The 23,848-nt window shown below is 36.8% G+C and overlaps 1 protein-coding gene across 1 annotated transcript in view; it reads right to left on the reverse strand.

Moving 5' to 3' along the window:
* SPRED1 (sprouty related EVH1 domain containing 1) overlaps positions 1 to 23,848 on the reverse strand; it is a 136,005-nt gene that overhangs the window by 63,529 nt on the left and 48,628 nt on the right. The window contains exon 2 of the mRNA XM_047075342.1: positions 5,915 to 6,089. Coding sequence (XP_046931298.1) covers positions 5,915 to 6,089 — 175 coding nt within the window. The remainder of the gene's footprint in view (positions 1 to 5,914; positions 6,090 to 23,848) is intronic.

Raw genomic sequence — 23,848 nt, forward strand, 5'->3', positions numbered from 1 at the left:
AATGACTGACAAGAAAAATTTAGACTGGATTACAAAGGAAAATAGTAAGAAAGATACTAAAGCCCAAAGGAGTCTAGTGAAAATGGGAGAAAAATCAGAGGTATAAAGTGACAGAATAAGCATGACACTGAAAGAGCAAGAAAAGGGGAATCCAACAGAAACGACAGTTAATTGTAAAATTCCTCAAATAGAACGGTTTTGAGTAAGAACCAGACCCAGAAAGTAGGCTGCTGAAATGAAGACCAGAAGGTCAAGACTATGCAAAGGAAAGCAGCCAAGAATGATGACGAGGCTCAGATGTGGAAAGGTTGGCTAAGGGAAGGAACTGCTACACTGGACAGAGGACAACGAGCTAGAGGGCAGTGAGCTGAGTGGTACTGTGTCATCAGCAGCACTTAAATACATGGCTGACAGAATATTCTGTAAGGGGAATACAGAACAGTAAAAATGCTGAACCATCTCTACTCCCACTGGCACTTTCTAACTCTGTGATATTATGGTGAATAGAACCAGTATCTTTCAAGAGACTGAGCTGCTGAATCCTCAGGGGAAAGCTTGTTAATGCAATGGGTTTTCAGTGGAGGAGAAGTTCTGTACAAGGACGGAGGTTTCATAATGGGATAATTCACAGAGGTGCACAGTGGGCAAAGCTAAGCAGAAAATTGCTCTGTACTTTTATAAAGTTCAATCCAAGGTAGAAAGATGAGACCTGATCTTCTAAGGTTTCCAATGGTGCAGAGTGGGTAAGTCTCATTTTTAAAAAAGCCCCTGCTGTGTTATAACTACTTTATTTTCTTCCTAAGAAACAAATACTCTAAAATCTTGTTTTAGGCTCTAGTAAAGAAACCCCAATTTATCAATGTCTTTTTAAACAAGAGAATCATTATCTTATAGGCATTTTCATTTTTACAACCATTTTTATCCAAAACCTAGTAACTTATTAATTCAAAAAACAATTCCTTAAGTCTCTGATGAATTCTTAAAACCTGAAATGTTTCTATTTCTCCTTTCCTCTTTTTAATATTACCTTTGTCACTGTTTATAAGGTATCTATCTTCTAACTTTGCTTTGATACAGCACTTTGATAACAGTGCCTTTTTCTTGTTTCCACAGAATGTTTTAGGTAATCTAGATGTCCTACTTTACCTTTCTATACAGCCTACCCTATTTCTTGTTATATCTTTGTACATCACATGCTTTCAAGAGTGTAACAGCTTTAAACTAGTAACTTTATAGTATTTTTATTATTTACCACATAAACTTAAGAATAGCTAATTAAAAATCCCATGGCAATTAAAAACCGTGTTTAGCAATAAATATTTTAGCAAATATTAAATATTATTACTGACAGTTTATTCAGGTACTATAAAGATTCTAAAGGTATATTAGAATTCAGTATTCCAATTTAAATATCACATGCAATTCAGCTAAAAACGATCAAATAATATAATCTATACATACAGTAAATACTCTGTAAAAATGTTTACCTATGAAACAGAAGCGTGATACTAACAGAGAAGGGTCACTATATCTATTGAAAACTGAATGCAAACAGAAAGCTTCTATCACGGGAAATGTGAAGCTCCATAGTGAGGATTATCTATACAAATTAAAAGTTGAATTTTAGTCGGTATTTTAAAAAACGTGATCCAAGATACCACTAACCTGTCTTGAAGAAATCAAAATTTAGGAGGAAATGGAAGATACAATTCACATAAATGGAAAAAGCAGTTCTGAGAATCCATCATTGCCAAATACTATTCCATCCATCCCCAAGTGTCTGGGAGAAATAATACCTTCATTATCTTAGACTACAGCACCGAAGCCTAGAGCTTCTTTTGAATGTATTCTCAATCACCAAAAAAGTATGAAAGTCAATGTAGAACAGAACTTTCCAACTTTTTCCTTAGGCATACTTAGAAAAGTAACATTTGTTTTTTGTTGTTGTTTTTTAATCTTTATTTTTGGAGAGAGAGAGAGAGAGAGAGAGAGAGAGAGAGAGAGAGAGAGAGAGAGATACAGGGTATGAGCAGGAACAGAGAGAGGGAGACACAGAATCCGAAGCAGGCTCCAGGCTCTGAGCTGTCAGCACGGAGCCCGACGTGGGGCCTGAATTCACAAACCGCAAGATCATGACCTGAGCCAAAGTCAGCGGCTTAACCGACAGAGACACCCAGGTGCCCTGAAAAATAACATTTGTAAGGCAACAAGGGAAGATGAGGAGCTGCTGGTGGTGAAGAAGCAAGCAGCCTGGAAGCTCCTGCCACTTTTACCTAGTCATGCACAGCACACAGGTGGAGAAGCTTAATTCAGGGTATCAAAGGGTAGCCTGAGAAATTCTACCTTTGTAAGCATTATAAACACAGGCAAATTATAGGTAAGCATTATAGGAAATAATTTCTTAAGTCAGAGTAAAACAAATACCATATGATTTCACTCATATGTGGAACTTAAACAAAACAGATGAACACAGGGGAAGGGAAAAACAAAAAGAGAAGGAAGCAAACCATAAGAGACTCTTAATTATAGAGAACAAGCTAAGGGATGATGGGAGGGAGGTGGGCAGAGGATAGGCTAAATTGGTGATGGGTATTAAGGAAGGCACTTCTGTTGAGCACTGGGTAATATATGTAAGTGATGAATCACAAAATTCTACTACTCCTGAAACCAGTATTACAATATACTGTAAACTTACAAAAAATAGGAAATAATTTCTGATCTCTCTGAATGAAATGAATCAACCAATGAAGTGGTACTGACCTAATTACACAAAATATTTCCTTCCTGAAAAAATCCCAATCAGCCTACTCTTTATTTGTGCTCCCTTTCTTGTGTAGGAAAAAAAAAGTGAAATATATAACTCTTTGAGAAGTACAAGAAGACATTTTTAGTACAAGTCATTGTAAATCAGAGCCTGGAAAAAATCTCCTACCGGAGTACTTTTACGCTTGAGACAAGCTATCTTCTTCACTATTGTTACCAGTATTCTGACCTACTAAAATTCATCCAAAGTAGAAGATGCTAAGATGTGAACCATATAAAAAATGGGTACAGAACAGTTTTTACCAAATATCTTTTATATGATTAACTGTTGCATAAAGACAACAATAACATGTAGTTTACTTACCAAGAAGGATTTAAAAAAGAACTACTATTAACTTGGGAAGAATTTTGCAAACTTACAGACTCAACAGTCATAAGGTACTACTTCTTTAGAGCATGAAACTAGAACCCAGAAAAATGCATTAAAATAAAACCAATCAATAAAAGTATCTACAGATATGAACATTAATGATCCCCAAATGCAGTGATAATGAAAAAATACATAGCTTCAGAAGGATCTTGGTCAGATATGTACTACCCAGGAGAGGGGACCAAATAATCTACTTACTTCAATTCTCCGTCCCATTTGTCTTGAGATTCCAAAAGACTTTGCTATTTTCAACGTATAACCACGCATTATTGCCTCTGTTTTTGATCATACAAGTCCCCATAACCTAAAACTCTTTACTATAGCTAATCCCAAAGGAAAAATGGCAACCCTCCAACTGAAAAGTAATTTTTCTTTCATGTCTACATAGAGGTATATTTATCATCCCTGTCTCACAAATAACAAGTTTCCTCTAGGTGAAATGATTAGGTAAAACAACAGATGTTCTGAATCCTAGGTTAGTGCTGCTATCAGAAAAACCTATTTTTTTGTTAGTCCATCAAGATTCTATACCCTAGGACTCAGGTGCTCAAATTAAGTACTAACATAAGGAAATAAGTTTGTGTTCTTTCTGAATCCCAGTTTTATTCTCACTAGCTTTCTGTCAAAGCAACACTCTCAGCAACCACCTAATCCATTAATCTGAGCGATCTCTGACCAGCTTCACTCCTAGTAACGTAGATCTGGTCTCGTATTTAATTATCGTAAACTGTTCATCTTCATTAATGTAACTAATAATCTGTTTCACTCTGAGATATCTTTTCTCTATTTTACATCTAGGTCATCTTTTCCTTGTTTCATGCTTTTTCTAGCAAACTTTTTCCTCCAATTCTTTCTCCACCTTTGACTTGTCTTCTCTTTTTCTATCTTTACTATTAAAACATGTCTTAAATCTTCACTACCTCACTCAGTTCCTAAAATCTACAGCTTCTCTTCCAACAACATCCCTCAGTTATCATTAGCTCAGACAAGAAGCATAAACTCCAGGACAGGTCACCAAAGCCTCTTTCATAGAAGTTTACAAGACTTATTTTAAATACGCATTAGTATATGCCATCCACCATCTTATCCAAAGTAAAAACAAACCACTTTTAAATATTTAAACTTTTAGAGATGACATGTTAAATTTACTATATACACTTATGACTTCAACTGGGGTTTCCTACAATCCTTAAACCACATTCCGGTTAATTGAGATACACAGTCAGGAATGTGAATCATAAACTCAAAAAACTAGAGTTGGAAGGCTTTCAAGAAGATTAGGGTAACTCACCATTTAACTGAGGCAGAAACTGGGGCACAGACAAGTTAGGCAACTCTCTAAATTACTAAAATATTTTAGTAGTAAAAAATATCCAGAAACCAAAATTAAAAGTAGATTTATTCAAAACGTTCATGTATGAAAGAATTATTTGGAACTTAAAACACATTCTCAAGAGAGATAACATTATTGATGCTAAATGGGCTCACAAAACAGTCCACAATTACATATTTAAAGGGAACTCAAGTTATTTTCAAGAGTCTTGGAAATTTTTGGCATTTTATTCTCATTTTGCTTCTAAGTATATGCTTTCCTTTTGCTTGATACAGAAATGACATTAACATTACTCAGCTTCTCAGATACAACTGCAGTTGTTTTCTGGCTCACAAACGAACAAAGGAGAAAGAGCTTTCCACACCAATTAAAAGAGAGTAAATATCTAACATTATCAAAGTTGAGATTCAAATTTTAAAATACACAGATGTAAGAAAACATTCATCTGCGCGGAAGATGTAGTATTAAAATCAAGGCTGGCAACCAGGTAGTCTTATGTGCCTAGGATAACTAGATTAATAGAGAATGAAGGGAAAGAACCTGAGAAAGAGTCCAGGGTAGGAGCCAGTAAAATATTCTGTAAGGGTCGAGATATTTATGCTCTCTGCTGCAACTGTTCAATTTTGTCATTGTAATATGAAAGCAGTCATAGACAAATGTAAATGAATGAGCTAGGCTATGTTCCAATAAAACTTCACTTTCGGATACTTAAATTTGAATTTTATATAATTATCATGTGTCACAAAATGATTACTCTTCTTCAATTTTTTTTCAGTCATTAAAAATGTAAAAACCAGGGGCACCCGGGTGGCTCAGTCAGTTTAAGCATTCAACTCTTGACTTTGACTCATGGTTTTTTGAGTATGGGCCCCGTATCAGGCTCTGCACTGACAGTCTGGAGCCTGCTTGGGATTCTCTCTCGCCCCCTTTCTCTGCCCCTCCCCTGATTGCTCTCTATCTCTCACTCAAAATAAACAAAAATAACTTTAAAAAAATGTTAAAACCATTCTGAACTCATGGGCCATACAAATACATAGCAGGCCTGGATATTCCCTGTGCATTTTAGTTTGTCAACCACCAGTCTATGGAAGAAAGAGTGGGAAAGAAGGAAAGGCAGTGTGTACCTAGTTTAATAACTGTGTGGACTATTCATGAATTCTTTTGCATTAAATCTAATTAAAAATTGCAGCTCCCTTCTAACATATGTATATTAATGAGTCCCAGTTGGCATATTTCACTATCTTTAACATTTAAAGAACTTAGAAACATAATCACTGATCCAGGACAAAAATAATTCTCATAAATAACATTACACTCAGCAAAACTTTAAGTAGATAATTCAATCTATAGAACCTTAAAATTATATCAACAGATACATTATTCATTACCATTTTGTCCCTGAGTCGCTCTCCACGGATAAAAAAGTCAGCGCAGCCATTCTCTTCCTGGTGAGGGACTTTGAAGACAGTGACGCAGCTTAGTCCACTCCCTCCAAGTGGTAACCATCCACCACTTGAGTCATCCCGGGTCATCACCACAGCTCGCACTCGTGCATAACTATTACTAAAACAGATGCAAAGATTTGAAATTAGGTTTTCCATAACCAAGAAAAAGCCAAGCTGTCAGTCTTATTTGAGAAACCAAAGACCACATTAGTTAATGTGTGGTAACTAATATGTTTCCTACTTCCATGATAGTCCACAAGGTAATCTATTTGAAAGAGGTAAAAAAACCCACAAACTAATTTAAAAGGTTAACCTTTATTTTGAAGCCCAACATTACAATAAAAGACTACAGATCTCTTATTTCAATTAATCATTTGAGTACCTCAAGCACATCTATCTGATGGTCACGGAACAAGTTATAAAGGACCCCAAACACAAATATTGTCAAACTACACAGGCCACCATCAAACTTGTCTATTTTCCACCTGCTGCAAAAAACAACCAGGACAAATTACTGCTATATTTTAGTACATAAAATGTGACATCTCTAAGTATCTAACATTTCTAGATTATTAGTTCTTCTAACTAGGAATCTACATCAGACAAATCATATAAAGACAAATGTTCTGTTTCAGCAACTAATCAAGCAAAGTCATGCCCAAAAACTTTTCATGCCCTCTTTTTAGCAGACTCTACTCTAAAGAGACCACACTCTAGTTCTAGCCAGAATCATTTCCCAATATTAACCACAACTGTTCTTTACATAAAACCTAAGAAATATGTTTCATATACTAATATTCTAGTCTACTGACATCTAAGCATTTTAGTTCCAAACTTTTAATATAATAATTAGTAGTGAAACCCTTTCTAAAAGTAGTACACCCTGATGACTTCCTGGAAAACTGTATTAAGGGTGCCTGGGTGGTTCAGTTGGTTAAGCAACTGATTCTTGATTCTGGCTCAGGTCATGACCTCACAGTTGTGAGACTGAGCTCTTCATTGGGCTCTGCAATAAGCGTGGAACCTGCTTGATATTCTCTCTCTCCCTCTCATACTCTCTCAAAATAAATAAACTTAAAAAATTTTTATTAATAGAACTTAAATGTGTGTTGGTTATTATGCATCTCAGTTGAGGCTCTATGTGACAGTTCTGTGCTGCTTCATGTCTTTGCATGTTCTAAGTGTTACGTTGCCAGGCGTCATTTCTGCTGTCCTAGTGATTGGCTGAAATCTCCCCCTAGCTTTTGTTTAACTTTGCAGATTTATTTTGTTGAGGTATACTATAACATACAGATCTTAAATATAAAATTCAACAATTTCTGACAAATGTACACATCTACATTTAACCAACACAATAATCAAGATATAGAAAACTGTCATAACTCCAGAAAATTCCCTGAAGTCTCCTACCCACTAAATAAGCAGAACCACTGTTCTAGTTCTAAAAAATACATTACTTTTGCCTGTTATCGGCCTTCAAATGCATGTAATCAAACAGAATCCCCATTTGTACCCTTTTTGTCTGACTTCATTTGACTCATGTTATTGTATTAGCAGTTCATTTTTACTGCTACATAGGCCTCTCACTGAACGAACGGATCACAATTCATTCATACTTTCTTGTATTGATGGACACTTGGATTGTTCCTAGTTGTTGGCTATTATGAATAAAGCTGTTATACAACTATTCTTGTACAAGTCTTTTTGTAGACATAGGCTTTCACTTCTATTATGGAATGGAACCGATGGATCACAGGACAGTACGTTTAACTAAAGAAGAAGCTAACAAACTTTTCCAAGGTGGTGTTACCATTATACATTCCCATGAGTACTATCATTTCAGTTGCTCCACATCCTTGCTAACATTTGGTGTTTTCACGCTTTTAAATTATACTCATTGTAGTGAGTTTACAGTGGTAACCCACTCTGGTTTTAGTATCAATTTCCCTGATGACTCGCTGTATTGAACAACTTTTCATATGGCTATTGGCCATTTATACGTCACCCACTTTTTACATCCTTGGTTATTTTTTATTATGGTGTTTTTTATTATTGATTTTTAGAAGTTTTTATATGTTCTTGACACGAGCCTTGTGTCAGAAAACTCTAACTTTTAAAGCTTCACTATGTTGTGGTTGAGTAAGGAGTCTAAAGTCAAACTGTCACAAGCTGGATCCTGGCTCAGCAACTTACTAGCTGTGTGTCCTTAAGACAGTTACTATATCCGTCTTTAATAAATGTAAATAGTGCCTAATACATAAGGAACGATATATAAGTACTAATAATTATTACTAAAACAAAGAATTTAAAATTGTAGCAGTCATCCTGGTACTTGAGAGCCAGGAAGGACCTGAGAAAAAATAAAATTTACAGAGTCAACCATAATTCTCTACTATTGGAGTCAAACTAATTCTTTAAGGGAAGCGCTACAAGTCTTTACCTTTATAAGCAACTGTTCTAAGCTTTTTATTATTCAGTTATTGAGAGGCTCTGTTCTTGTCTGGGTCCATGCTTCCCAATCTTCAACTCCGAGAACTAGTCAAAGGACGTATGAGGGCATAAAGTTTGGTCTAACAGAGGGTAGCAAATTGAAATTCTCCTCTTTGGATGGGCTAGAACAAGTGCCTCTACTATAAATAATCATGACATGGATACCAAGAAGCCAGGGAAGCTTGTTACATGGAGAACCAGCTTGGAGGGCTAAAATCAATACTAGACAAAGGTCATCTGGTCTGTCAAGAATTTATCCTAAGGATATCTCAGAAGCACAGCACATAATTTAGACATATTAGGTTCAGATTAAATGTATCTGAACGGAACTCATCATTTAAAGGTCAACATGTTTGAAGTTCAGTGAAGTCATAAAGGTAGAACTTGGGTCAAAACCAAAATTCAAATTCCCAAGAAGCATTTAAGTATTTATTTTACTACAGGATCCTGACTCTTCCTTCTTATGTAATTATGTAGCAAACTGAGAAGTTAAAGAATTTTACCCTAGGTTCCACAAGACTTAGAAAACCCAAGTTGTGAAACAACCCCTTCTGAAGCTCAGGGTATACTTTGACTTTAGAGTATGCAAGTAGTTATCCTCTTTAGGGCATAAACTCTTATTTTTTCATCTTTGAATCTTACATTTACAATTTCTATAATGCTTCTCAGATATATGTATAATGCTTCTCAGACAGATTTTATACGTTAAAAATACAAAAATGTGTGTAAAAAAGATTATTAGAAAATATAAAAGCCCCAAGTACTTATTTTAGGATGGTGAAGTTAGGTATTTTTCCTTCATTTCTGTTTCTTTAAAAATTATTTTATAATTACTATTTATAAATTAAAAGTAACATAATATAGAACTTACATTTTAAGTATATCTTGGCTTTACTGAAGATGCTGTAAAATTTTAGAATGTTCTCTTTAATGATATATGAATACATTTTTTTAAAAAAAATAAGTATCCCAGGGCGCCTGGGTGGGTCAGTCAAATAAGCATCCAACTCTTGATTTCAGTTCAGATCCATGATCTCAGGGTCACGGGGCACTCAACAGGGAGGCTGCTTAAGATTTTCTCTCTCCCCACCCTCACTCCTCCCCCTCTTTTTCTCTAAAATGTAAATAAATAAATAAATAGCCCTAACAATATTTTCTTTGGCACCCCAATTACCTTTTTTTTTTTCTACTTTATAAAGTCCCACCTAGAAGGGATGTGTTGTCCTTCCTAGGAAAATCAGATAAAATAAAGATCTCTTCAGTTGAAGAATAAGGTTGCCTGATTCATTGTTAATCTTAATACAGTAAGTTTTGGGGCGCCTGGGTGGCGCAGTCGGTTAAGCGTCCGACTTCAGCCAGGTCACGATCTCGCGGTCCGTGAGTTCTAGCCCCGCGTCGGGCTCTGGGCTGATGGCTCAGAGCCTGGAGCCTGTTTCCAATTCTGTGTCTCCCTCTCTCTCTGCCCCTCCCCCGTTCATGCTCTGTCTCTCTCTGTCCCAAAAATGAATAAACGTTGAAAAAAAAAAAAATTTTAATACAGTAAGTTTTAAAGCTAACCAGAAACTTATATACACTTTTTTAAATCTCATGTTCTCAACTATACCAAATATGTCACTGTTTCCCTTATCTATTCAAGCTCATCTTTCAAGCTTTAAAGTATTCCAGAAACTTGTATCAATAAATCTGTACTCCCCATACCACAGTCTTCATCAGTTTATAATTTAACAATTCAGCTTCCAACTTCAAGACCTAAGACTAGAATACTTACCATACAATTTTTCAAGTTGTTCAATAAATGTGTGGGGTGGTTATGTGTGGGGTTTTTTTGGAGGGGTGGGAGGAGGGTGTTTTTCTTTTTTTAGGCCTTCCTGCCAAGGTTAATCTTTTCACATGTGCTTTTAATTCTCATAGTCTCTTTGCCTTCAAATGTCTTCATTACCTAAATAAAAGTAGCAACTCTTTGTCTAAAATATGGATCTACACCTAAAGACTAATGGCAGCTCTTACAAACTATCATATTTGCTGTGTAGCACAATAAAATTTGTACTTGTCACCTCCTCCTTAGATAAAAATGGCCTTAGAGCAAGGAACCAAATTGTATTATTCCATTTGAAACAGTAATAAACATTTTCCCCTGATTATGTAAACAATAGAAGCCCATTCTAGTAAATGTGGAAAATAAAGAAAAATAGTATTTGCCATCATGGAGTTAAAATGTAAGAACTTGTTGGTTACTCTCTGTGTGTACCGTATTTGTAATCTGTTAGTCTATCAGTTTGAGACAACAGCCATTTACAATGACAATTTATTCTTACTGGTAAGAATGCAGCAATTTCACTCTTGAGCTTCTTAAATACTTAGTTGAAAGGCCCTTGTGACTGATCTAAAAAAGTCAAATCTGACAATAATTAGTTCTTTAATTTTTTAAAATACTTCAAACTAAAGCTCTATTCTTCCCTTTGGTAGTGGACTACATAATAACCACCTTTCAGCCTAGCTATCACTCTAAGGAAGTGAAGAGGCTCTTATTGTAAAACATTGCTGGGTTTCCTTTATTTTATTCAATATCTAAATTGTATCTCAATTGCTAATCTCTGATCTCATCTGAACTGTATCAAATATATCCTTTCAGCCATAGTCAGTGAATTAAACAACTCATGTACAAGTCCAGGTGAGAAGTAATGTTGGATTGGCCTTGGGTGATGATAATGAACACAAGAAGAATGGACTGATTTGGGTCTATTTTGGAGAAAGCCAGGAGGATTTATTGATGTGGTTAGGTAAGTGCTCTAAATTATCTAAAATTCTTAGTCACCATGACCTTTATTTTCTAGAATTTTCAACTGGTATTTTAGTAAAGTTAAAGGCAAAAGAAGAAGACCAAACATGAAGATAAATTCTGCCTCTCTTATATTGATCCATATAGTTTCTTCTAAAATAGCAGTACTGTATTATACACAATCAGAATAACTTTAAAGTCATACTTGATTGAATTTTGTGGTAAATGCCTATTATGGTTGCATTTTCACATGTGCACACTGGCAAAAATATTTCATACCAAATCAGGGGTACAGTTACAGAAAATTCTACAAGCCCTAATAGTTTTAACTGTCTAATAAGCAAAATGTCCTTGGCTTAAAAATGTCCTTCTTTTTTAGTTTTTCTCCCTTGTAGAATACTCTTGTTCTGTTATTACCAAGCCTATTATACATGCACCCAACTGTCTTCTTGTTCTCTTCATTCTTTCTATACCATCTCTAATGTTCAACTGAGTTGTCTTTCTTCTATTGACTTACATAAATTCTTTATATTACAGATGCTAATCCTTTGTCAGTTAATGTGAATTATAACTATCTTCTGATCTGTGGCTTCTTTTATTTTTTTAATGTCTTTCAAACAACAAAGCTTTTATTTTACCATGGTCAAATGTATTTCTTTTCCTTTATAATTGTGCTGGTGACTTTCTATAAGATATCATACATACCTGTTTTAAACCTCTTACATCCTTTGAAGAGATAAAACTTTTTCTTTTTAAAGTCATTTAAGTGTACAGAATTCTCTATTTTCTGCTAAAGCAAAAAACTGCTTAAAATCAACATGTCTGGCAGAGCAAATATTCATGTATCTGCTGAATTATAGCCCACACTAGTCTTCTACCATTGGCCAGAAATTAAATGCAATTTGGTCTTTGTTTCTCAGCTATTTATGGTTTTGTTTCCACTGAGCATGGTGACCAGGTCTTCAAAGCTGCTGTAATAGTGCTGGTGAATTGAGACCTACTTTTATAATTTCTTTTTGTATCTAGGATCCACTCTGGTCTAGCATGGATTTGTACCAGAAAATTTACCCATCCCTTTCCTAAACTTAACCCAACCTCTAAACATTCCTACCTTTACATGCTTTAACACTTCCAGGTGTAGCTTTATTCTTTTTTTTTTAACTTCACCTATATATTTAACATTACTTCAAAACAGGGCTCAATTATATTTTCACCAAAAAAAAACTGCCAAATTATTACAAGGATATTGCCAATATACATCATTTATTCCTTACCTAAGAAGTCTCCTACTTAAAGAGGATGTTTAATATACATTTACAAAGCTTGAAAGTACAGAAAAAGATATATAACAAGGGGAGACTGTGGCTAGGGTTTACTTAGACAATTTTGACAAATTACAACAAATTTTACATACTAAAGTATCTTAATAAACATATTTATATAGACAATTCTGATTATTGCTTTGTCACAATACCATGCATACCTGTCATATAAGCTAGGAAATGCAGTCTATATTTCCAGGCAACCATGTGCCCATCTAAAAACAGGGTACACTATTACTAAAGAAAAACAGAAAAAATATGCAGTCTCTGGCAGAAAGATAAAAGAAACAATGACAAATAAAGACTTAAGACCATGGAACCAAACTGCTCTCAGAATGAAGTACAGAGGTATGGTAGGATGGGACAGTAGAGAAGAAAGGAGAGAGAAACAGAGAGGAAGAAAAGGCAGACAAAAAAAGGAAAGTATTTTAGAAATGGTAAGTTAGGGGGCGCCTGGGTAGCTCAGTTAAGCGTCCAACTTCTGCTCAGGTCATGATCTCACAGTTCAGGGGTTCAAGCTCTGTGTCGGGCTCTGTGCTGACAGCTTGGAGCCTGGAGCTTGCTTCTGATTCTTTATCTCTCTCTCTCTTTGCCCCTTCCCTGCTCACACTGTGTCTCTCTCTCAAAAATAAATAAGCATTAAAAAAAAGAAGGAAGGAAGGAAGGAAGGAAGGAAGGAAGGAAGGAAGGAAGGAAGGAAGGAAGAAAGAAAGAAAGAAAGAAAGAAAGAAAGAAAGAAAGAAAGAAAGAAAGAAAGAAAGTTAAGTTTGAGGCACCTGAGTGGCTCAGTTAAGTGTCCGACTTCAGCTCAGGTCATTATCTTGCAGTTTGTGAGTTCAAGCTCTGCGTGGAGCTTTGTGCTAACAGGTCAGAGCCTGGAGCCTGCTTGGGATTCTGTCTCCCTCTCCCTCTCTCTCTCTGCCTCTGCCCCTCCCCCGCTCATGCTCTGTCTCTAAAAAATAAACAGTAAAAAAAAAAAAAAATGAAATGGTAAGTTTAAAAACGGTCAGCTACACCATTATGGATGACCAATATGCAGTTAGAAATGTCTACATTTAGGAAACAGATCTGAGAAAAGGCCAGACCTGTACAAGTCATTCAGTTTGTTTTATATAGTAATGGTTCTCAAATTGAGGGGTCAGGGTGATTACTGATACTACTGAAATTGTGATCAAAACTACAAACCAACTCCCCTGAAGAAAATATATATGGCTAAAAAATCACATTTGAATACAATTTTGCAGATTCACAGTCCCTTCCAAGAAAAGGTTCACAAGGCTGAGATTAAGAATATTTGGTCTAGGGGTGCCTGGGTGGCTCAGGTGGTTAGGTATCCAACTCTTGGTTTTGGCTCAAGTCATGATCTCACGGTTCGTGGGTTCGACCCCCACAGTGGGCTCTGTGCTGACGGCGCGGAGCCTGCTTGGGATTCTCTCTCCCTCTCTCCCTCTGCCCCTCCTCTGCTTGCTCTCTCTCTCAAAATAAATAAACTTAAAAAAATTTTTTTTTTAAAAAAAGAATATTCCATTTAAAGGGCAAAGTTGCTCCGCAACAGATTTTTAGGCCATAACTTAGAGATTTGTGAAGGTGGTATTTCCTTACAAATGAGTCAACTGAATGCTGGTTAGGTGGAGTTACATCATCCTCTCGTAAGCAAATCATAAAATTACTACATTTCCAAGAACATGAAATATACTAATTCCAGAAAATAAAAATGAAACTAGTAGATGATCAATTAAAGTGTGAAAGGGAGGCAGAAGAGGAGATCAGAATCAAAGATTTGAAGATGTTATACTGCTTGGCTTTAAAGATGGAAGAAGGGGTCAGGAGACAGTGAATGCTGGCTTCTAGAAGCTGGAAAGGCAAGGAAACGCATTCCCTAGATCCTCCAATAGGAATGCAGTTCTACCAATACCTTGATTTTATCCCAGTGAGATCTATTTGGACTTCTAACCTTCACACTACAATATAATAAAATTGTGTTATTTAAAGCCACTAAGTTTGTAGTAATTTGTCACTGTAGCAACCAGAAACTAATACAAAAGATGGGGGTGACTTTCCTGAGGATATGAAAGCAATCCATATGCAGGAGACAAAGAGAACTATTTTCCATTTCTAACTACAACAGTACCAAACAAAATGGCCAAAAATACTCTCTTTCTCTCTCTCTCTCTCTCTCTCTCTCTCTCACACACACACACACACACACACACACACACACAAAACCCCCCACAAACCTTAGAATCCCTTAAGATTTGTTCAGTACAATAAGAATTTATATTTTTCCATAGAGTGATATTTACAGTGAAAAAACATTCTGTCCTAAAGAGTATATTTTAAGTAAATATTACCATCCAAATATTAAACATTATTACAGAGACTGGATATAAGAGAAAAAGGAAGCACTTAATAGAAATAATTTAGAATGATACAGCACTTCGCACTATAAGTACTTATTTTCTCAACTATAAAAAAATGCAGATGATATTCAGAAGATAACCACATTACTACTCTATTCATTACTACATCTATTCATTTACCTAGTGAGCATTTATTTCTATGCTTCATACATAAATAAAATTTTAAAGTTATGGTCTCATCCTAGAAGCTCATAATTTAGTGGGAAATATAAATAATGGGATATATTACCACAAAATGCAAAGTATAGGAGATGACTAACATTCATATTTGATGGGGGGTTGGAATATCAGTGTATCGGGTGGAAAAAAAACTAAGGACACTCCATGGAGGGAGCATGACACAAGTACGTCATGTTTAAGGACAAATAATAGGTTAACTCACTGGACCTTACTGTATCAGGTCTTCCATACCATGCTCAAAATTAGTACTCTATTTTATCACAATAAAGAGACCACAGGGTGACAATGCCAAGGGAGTAGAATGCTCTGGTTTGTGTTTTTAAAAATCTCTCAAAGAGCAAAAGCAGTAACAGAACTGGACTACATCAATCCTAATGAGATAGGTTATTTCAGCATTTTACAGATAATGAAATAAAAGGTTGAATTTGATTATAAAGATAATGGTCTTGAATTACTTGTTTTGTATTGGTAACTTTAAACTCGGAGCAAATATTATTTTCCACATAGTAATCATCAATCCAAAGCATCACATGGCAATTAACAGCATTGTGTTTAATAGCAAGTCAGACTTCCTGGATTCCAAAGGCAGTTGCATCACCTCAAAATTATAATCTTGAGCAAATTAAATTACTTAAGCTCCCTGTATGCCCATTTTCCTGGTCTGTAAATGGGGGTTATAACCATCTATGATAGTACTTGGAAAGTAAATGAGGAAATGCAAGTAAAGTGTTTAGCACATATCTGGCTCATAGTTAAGTGCCCAATAAATGTTACTATTATAAGGCCTTAATATATTAAATCAACTCTATGACATTATGATATCTGAAACTGTCTAAATTTGTCTCATTTTGTATTTATGAGGGGTTTGCATAATAAACCCAGGAGGTAGCTTTTTACTTTTAGTAAGAATTGTTAGCCACAGCTAAGTATCAAAATCTTCCTCATACTGCATGATGGGAGCACTTCTAAGTAAGTCACAGGCATCTGGGAAGTCTTCCAGGAGAATGAAAAATAAAACTAAAATCAAAAAAGGATAAGGGAAGAGGTACTCACAAACTATCCCTTTAGATTCAACTACTCTAGGTTCCGCTGAATAGTATTATCAACCTACCAAAGTAGTTTAAAACTCTAACCTTGTTTCCTGCCTTCTGAAACCACTACTGTTAATTCCCCGATTCCTTAATTACCAGCAATGATGAGATGATTTCATCTCCTGAAGTACTCTAGGTCTATGTTAGAAGAGCTCAAGTATAAAAATATTCATTGTCAATAAGAGATCAGAACGTAGAAGACAAGAAACCAACATTTATACTAGAGTTTATGATGAGATAAAAGCATGAGAGGGGCGCCTGGGTGGCTCTGTCAGTTAAGCGGCCCACTTCAGCTCAGGTCATGATCTAGCGGTCCATGAGTTCGAGCCCCGCGTCGGGCTCTGTGCTGACAGCTCAGAGCCTGGAGCCTGTTTCAGATTTTGTGTCTCCCTCTCTCTGACCCTCCCCTGTGCATGCTCTGTCTCTCTCTGTCTCAAAAACAAATAAACGTTAAAAAAAAAAAAATTAAAAAAAAAAAAGCATGAGAATGAAATAGGTTTTAAAATAATCTTACAGTAGGAAAGGCCTAAGATCCAGAAGCCATTAAAAGCTAAAGGCATAAATTCAACTAAACACATTCCTGCACAGCAAAAATGCCATAAATAGAGTAAAAAAAAAGAGCAACAAATTGACAGAAAAAATGTATAGCATGTATTTATTATCACAAAGTACTAAAATCAGTGGCTTACAACACCACAATGTACACAGTCCTGCACCCTGGAAGTCCAGAGGGCATCAAGGGCTAAAATTAAGGTGCCGACAGCACTGCACTCCTTTCAGCAGGGTACAGAAGAGAATCCATTTCCTTGTCTTTTCCAATTCCTAAAAGTCACGTTCCTTGGCTTGTGGCCTCCTTCCATTATCAAAGCCAGGAACATCACTTCTCTCTTGCCTGCCTGCTGGAGTCACATCTCTTTCTGACTGCAGTCCCCACCTCAAGAAAAGTTCTCCATTTAAAAAAAAAAAAATACTGCCTTTTGAGGCATCTGGGTGGCTCAGTCGGTTAAGTGTCTGACTTCATCTCAGGTCATGATCTCATGTTTCATGAGTTCGAGGCCCGTGCTGGGCTCTATGCTGACAGCTCAGAGCCTGGAGCCTGCTTTAGATTCTGTGTCTACCTCTCTCTCTGCCCCTCCGCCGCTCACACACTCGCTCTCTCAAAAATAAACATTAAAAAAAAAATTTTTTTAAATACCGCCTTTTAATGCAATACTATGTAGCCATGATAACAATGAAGAAGCTCTTGACAGTGTCAAGTGAGCTGATCTCTAAGTTCTATCAGGTTTGCTTGTTTAAGATACATAAGTAGATATAGTATGCTATCATATGTGGGGAAAACACACGCATGCTTGCATATGAATAAAATCTTCACAAAATAAAACTGATAACTGTTTCTTTAACAATGGGAAAAGACAGGGGTACAAGAGTAATTTTCCTTTCATTAAATGCTTTTATGTGGTTTTTTTTTTTGAATTGGGTATCGTTTGTATGTTTTACCCATTCAAAAAGGTATTTACCAAACTCTTAAACACACACATACATACACACACTCTCTCTCCCTTAAGGGCTATGATCTCAAAATGGTACTTGTCTCTATAATAAGAGCTAGCAGTTTTTGTACACTTGCCATTTATACTATAACAAGGAACTGATTTTACCAGCCTTGTTGCCCTCCCTGATGTCAAACCCCGTCCCATCCTGCACACTCTATCCCTCCCAAGAACCTGAAAGAACCAAGACTGCTGTTCCAACCTATTTACAATGTATAGTTCTCCCTAGTAACAGAGACTTGTTCAAATACAGCCTACTCTCCACATATTTCTACACAACATACCACACATAACATCGTATGTGTGTATTCCTTCTAAATATACTGGGCTCGTTGAGCTCCTGCCTAAAGAAAGTTGGATACTCTCGGGATGCTGGGTGGCTCAGTCGGTTAAGTGTCTGAGTCTTGATTTCGGCTCAGATCATGATCTCACGGTTTCATGAGTTCAAGCCTGGCATGGGCTCTGTGCTGACAGCACAGAGCCTGCTTGAGATTCTCCCTCTTTCTCTGTCCGTCCCCCACTTACACTCTCACTCAGGTTTTCTCATGTTGGAGGTACAGACAATAGGCATAGCCTAAGAGAGGAGACACAAACACAGAAAATAGGCAGGAGAGGGAATTCCTTAGTCTTCCTAAGCAGTCTTTCAGAAATAAAGGCTTGAGAAGGATTCCTGTGTGGTAGGAGAAAAATGATTAAAAATGGACCTAGGTTTAGCAGAGAGGCATTTTCATAGACACCAAGGTGAACATCGTCAAGCTCTAAATTACAATACATTATCTAGTTATGTTTCTTACTTTCCAAAAAGTCTTCCCTGATGCCTATCATTAGGTTAGGTATCTTTTGTAAATGCTTCTCCATCATGTGAACTGTGAGTAGAAGACTCAAAATAATTCATACTTAATGGTTAGCTGTGGTTAATAATTCTATTTAAAGCAAAAAGGAAACACTGTTCCATTTTTTCCTCATTTAGGGAAGGTACATGATATCCTCATGTATACCACTATGTAGTTACATGAGAAGTTCCTTTTTACCAGGGAGGAAAGCACAGTAATCTATTTCTCCTGTTTCTCAGTGTCTTCAGTAAAATTACATTGCCTGATCTTATCTGTGTTGCCAGAAATATTAATGAAAAATCTGTGGGTTTATGACTAGATGAAGTAATACTCATCTGAGTGCATGCATCAGGTCAATAGCAAGAACATTCGGTGAGAGACTGCCCCCCCCTCTCTGGTCAGGGAACAGACGCAGGGAAATTCATATTACACTCCTGAGGAGGTAATACTTTCAATGTCAACCTAAGTAAGATGGTTTTCACTAAGGAACCCAGCAGAATCCCTTACATTTAGTACCCCCAACTTTTAAAATACGTTGCCAACTCCTTCTATATGTACATGTAACCTTATTTAGTAGAGGTGATGAGCATTCACTTTTTCAAATGCACCTGGAGGCAAGTATAGACAGTGAAGCTTTAACCCATGCTGAGAATGTAAAGAGTGCCTTGGCATTTCAGGACAAGGAACAGAGGAAAAACCAGAGCAAGCCGACAACCCTGCATATCTAGGATGCCAACTCTTCACTGATCAGGCAAACAAGCTAAGGATGCTAAAAAGATATGGAGTCAGTGACAGCGACCAAAATTAATCAGAAGAATAATTTGAGAAACAGGAAGTATCTCTACATAGAGTCTTAAAAAACTACCAACATCAATATCTGACAGTCCTACTATGGCCAACGCTTGAAAGTCCTAGCAGTACCTACATAAAATAGGTATTTAATAAATGCTTTTATAACTGAATCCAGAAATAAAAAGGAAAATCGGATAAAGAAGCATGAAGAATGCTTAACAATTCTTATAAATACCTATCAAGAGTGCTTGTGGAAAAAAGCAGACAGCCCAAGGTGATTTAAACATTTAATCAAATGAGAATCTAGTCAAAATTTAGGAGGCTTCATGATGTAGGCACATAATTACTTACACTGTAATCATAATTACAAGGAAGTTAATAATACTTCATCCTATAGAAGGAAGCTTAGAGTTCCTGTAAAAATGCCATACTAATCTGAGAATAAAAAGTACAGGGGCACCTGGATGGCTCAGTCAGTTAAGCATCCAGCTCTTGATTTCAGCTCAGGTCATGATCTCACGGCTATGTGATCAAGCCCCAAGTCAGGCTCTGCGCTGGGCAAGGAGCCTGCTGAGATTCTCTCTCTCATTCTCCCGGTCCCCCTCCCACTCCCACTCCCTCTGTCTCTCTCAAAATAAATAAATAAACATTAAAAAAGAAAAAAGAAAAAAAGAAAAAGAACAGGCTGACAGTGAAAATAGAGAAGGTTAGCTCCAAGGGACTATCCCTCAACAGAAATACTAAAAAGCAGAGCAAAATTGATTAGCATCAACTTTGTCAGAACTCTAGAAAATAGTCAAAGGTTTATAGTGATCAAGCAAATGTTAAATCTAAGGGCAACTGGGGCACCTGGGTGGCTCAGTCAGTTAAGTGTCTGACTCTTGATATCACGCTGCTGAGTTCAAGTTCCACGTTGGGCTCCATGCTAAGCATGAAGCCTACTAACAGAAAGCTTTGTGGCACTTGCCCTTGGTCTAACCCCATTCCCCAACCCCACTCTCAGAGGTGGTCTTAACCTTGGCAGCCTGTGTTCTCAGCATGGGATCCCAGTCCCTGGTTCTAAAAAAAGCAGAGCCAGACTTTAGTCCCAAAGAACTGTGTCTGCAGCTATGTGAAGGACTGACATAAGGTGTTTGCATTCCTCAAACACATCGTACAGCAAACGAATATCCAGCTGCTGCCAAGGGCAAAATATTGCAGATGGCCAGTAATAGATGTACCAAAAGCCTGGGAGGAGAAGCTGGAGAGACTGTTTCTCTAGGGAATCAGAGCAATCAAAACTGATGTCACAGACGGAGGAATTTAGAAAGCTACATGCACACCCAGGACAGAGAAGTTCTGAAAGACTAAGTTCTTATCTTGGGCTGACCTCTAAGCTCAGCACAAGTGGGAAGTAAAGGGCAAGGCAGCTATAAATGGCTTGGCTAAGCATGGAAGGAGTGCCACAATACAGAGATAATCTGTTAAACCTAAGAGAGTTTTCCTTTTTCTTTCTTTCTCTCTCTCTTTCCTTCCTTCCTTCCTTCCTTCCTTCCTTCCTTCCTTCCTTCCTTCCTTCCTCCCTCCCTCCCTCCCTCCCTCCCTCCTTTCTTTCTTTCTTTCCTCTGAATTCTCTTTCCTCTTTCAAATTCAAGGAAATCTCTGCCAAAACAAAAGACGACCCCAGGTTAAAGGAACAGAGACTTCAGAAGTCACACATAGCAAAAAATAAAGACTTTACAGTTTAGAAAATCAAACAACCAGGGTTGTTTGCCAAAACAAACCCTGAAGAGTGGGAAGAATCTGATTTCCAGAGTTATCACATTATAATATTCAAACTGTTCAGTTTTCAACAAAACTTTACAAAGTATGAAAAGAAACAGGAAAGTCTGGCCCATTCACAGAGAAAATTAACAAAAACTACCCCTGAGGAAGCAGACATTGGACTCACTAGACAAACATTTCAGATCAACTGTCTTAAATATACTTAAAGAAGTAAAGGAAATCAAAAAATGATGAAAATGATGTATGAGCAAACAGAAAATATCAATAAAGAAACAAATTATCAAAAGGAACCAAACAGAAATTCTAAAACTGGTAAATAAAGTCACTGAAATAAAAAAGTCACTAGAAGGTGGTTTCATCAGCAGGTTTGAGCAGGCAGAAGAATCAGTGAGCATCAAGGCAGACCAACTGAAATGATATGATCTGTGTCAGAGAAATAAAAATAAAGAAAAATGAACAGAACCTAAGGAACTGTGAGGCACTCTCAAATGTACCAACATACATGTAATAGTGAATCTCAGAGGAAAGGAAAGGGGCAGAAGGAATATTTGAAGAAAAAGAAGGAAAAAAAAATCCTTTCCAAATCTGATAAAAGACATAAATCTACACATTCAAGAAGTTAAACCAACTCCAAAAAAAGATAAACAAAGAGATAGGTTTTTTTTTTTAAATTTTTTTTTAATGTTTATTTATTTTTGAGAGAGACAGAGACAGAATGTGAGTGGGTTAGGGGCAGAGAGAGAGGGAGACACAGAAGCAGAAGCAGGCTCCCGGCTCTGAGCTGTCAGCACAGAGCCCGATGCGGGGCTCGAACTCACGAGCTGTGAGATCATGACCTGAGCCAAAGTCAGACGCTCAAGTGACTGAGCCACCCAGGCGCCCCACAAAGAGATAGTTTTAAAAATGAGACCCATGGGGCGCCTGGGTGGCTCAGTCGGTTAAGCGGCCAACTTCGGCTCAGGTCATGATCTCGCGGTCCGTGAGTTCGAGGCCGCGTCCGCGTCGGGCTCTGTGCTGACAGCTCGGAGCCTGGAGCCTGTTTCAGGTTCTGTGTCTCCCTCTCTCTGACCCTCCCCTGTTCATGCTCTGTCTCTCCCTGTCTCAAAAATAAATAAAACGTTAAAAAAATTTTTTTTTAAAAATGAGACCCATTATAATCAAGTTGTTAAAAGACAAAAAGTCTTGAAAGCAGCAAGAGAAAAACTACTCATCATATACAAGGGATTCTCAATAGGACTAAAGGCCAATTTCCCATAGAAAACAATGGCGGCCAGAGGCAGTGCAAAGACATAAAGTGCTGGGGGAGAAAATGTCAACCAAGAACTCTACATACAAACTATCCTTCCAAAGTGAAGAAGAAATTAAGACAACTAAAAATCTGAGGGAGTTGCCCCAGCGGATCAGCTATAAGAGAAGTGCTAAAAAGAATCCTTCAGGATGAAATAAAAAGGACACTAGGCAGTAATTCGAAGCCATATGAAGAAATAAAGAACTCTGGTAAGGATTACTACATAGGTAAATATAAAGCCATTATTATTACATTTTTGGTGTGTAGATTTTTCTCATTTCCAATAATATAAATCCGTATTAATGAGCACATTAACGTATGAAAATATAAACTGTGACAATAGCAACATAAATGGAAATGGACTGATACAGGTGTATAGCTTTTATGCACTATTAAAGCTAAGTTAGCATCAATTTAAACTAAACTAAGCTGTGGGGTGCCTGGGTGGCACAGTCGGTTAAGCGTCCGACTTCAGCTCAGGTCACGATCTTGCGGTCCGTGGGTTCGAGCCCCGCGTCAGGCTCTGGGCTGATGGCTCAGAGCCTGGAGCCTGCTTCCGATTCTGTGTCTCCTTCTCTCTCTGCCCCTCCCCCCTTCATGCTGTGTCTCTCTCTGTCTCAAAAATAAATAAACGTTAAAAAAAAAAAAATTTTAACTAAACTAAGCTGTTATAAATTTAAGATGCTGCCTGTAATCTCCATAGTAACCACTAAGAAAATATTATATGTATATATATATATATGAAATTAGAAATACACTACTAAAAAAAATCAAATGCACAAAAAAGGGGAAAAAGTGAAGGAATTGAGAAACAGAAAAGGTGTAAAATATACAGAAAACAAATGGCAAAAAGGCAGGAGTGCCTCATTATCAGTAATTACATGTAAATAGATTAAACTCTGCCATTCAACTGGCAGACAGGATTTTTAAAAAATATCATCCAACCATACATTGTCTACAAGAGACTCACTATCTGCTGTCTACAAAAGACTCACTTTACAACCAAAACTACCAATAGGATGAAAATGAACAGACGGGAAAAAATATTCCACGTAACAATAACCAAAAGGCAGCTGGAGTGGATGTAGTAATATCAGAGAAAATGGCCTTAAAGTAAAACAAAATTGTTAAAAGAGAAAAAGAAGGTCATTATATATGATAAACGGGCAATTCATCAAGATGTAACAACTATAAATATATATGCACCAAACAGCAGAGTCCCAAACTATACAAAGTAAACACTGACAAAATGAAGAAGTAGATCTGCAATAATAATTGAATACTTGAATACCACACTTTAAAATTTTTTTTTAAGTTTACTTATTTAGAGAGAGACAGAGACAGCACAAGTGGGAAGAAGCAGAGCAA

The sequence above is a fragment of the Lynx rufus genome, unplaced genomic scaffold, assembly GCF_022079265.1.
Source record: "Lynx rufus isolate CCGP_SWC_20201006 ecotype Redwood Valley unplaced genomic scaffold, mLynRuf1.p SCAF_13, whole genome shotgun sequence".
NCBI lineage: Eukaryota > Metazoa > Chordata > Mammalia > Carnivora > Felidae > Lynx > Lynx rufus.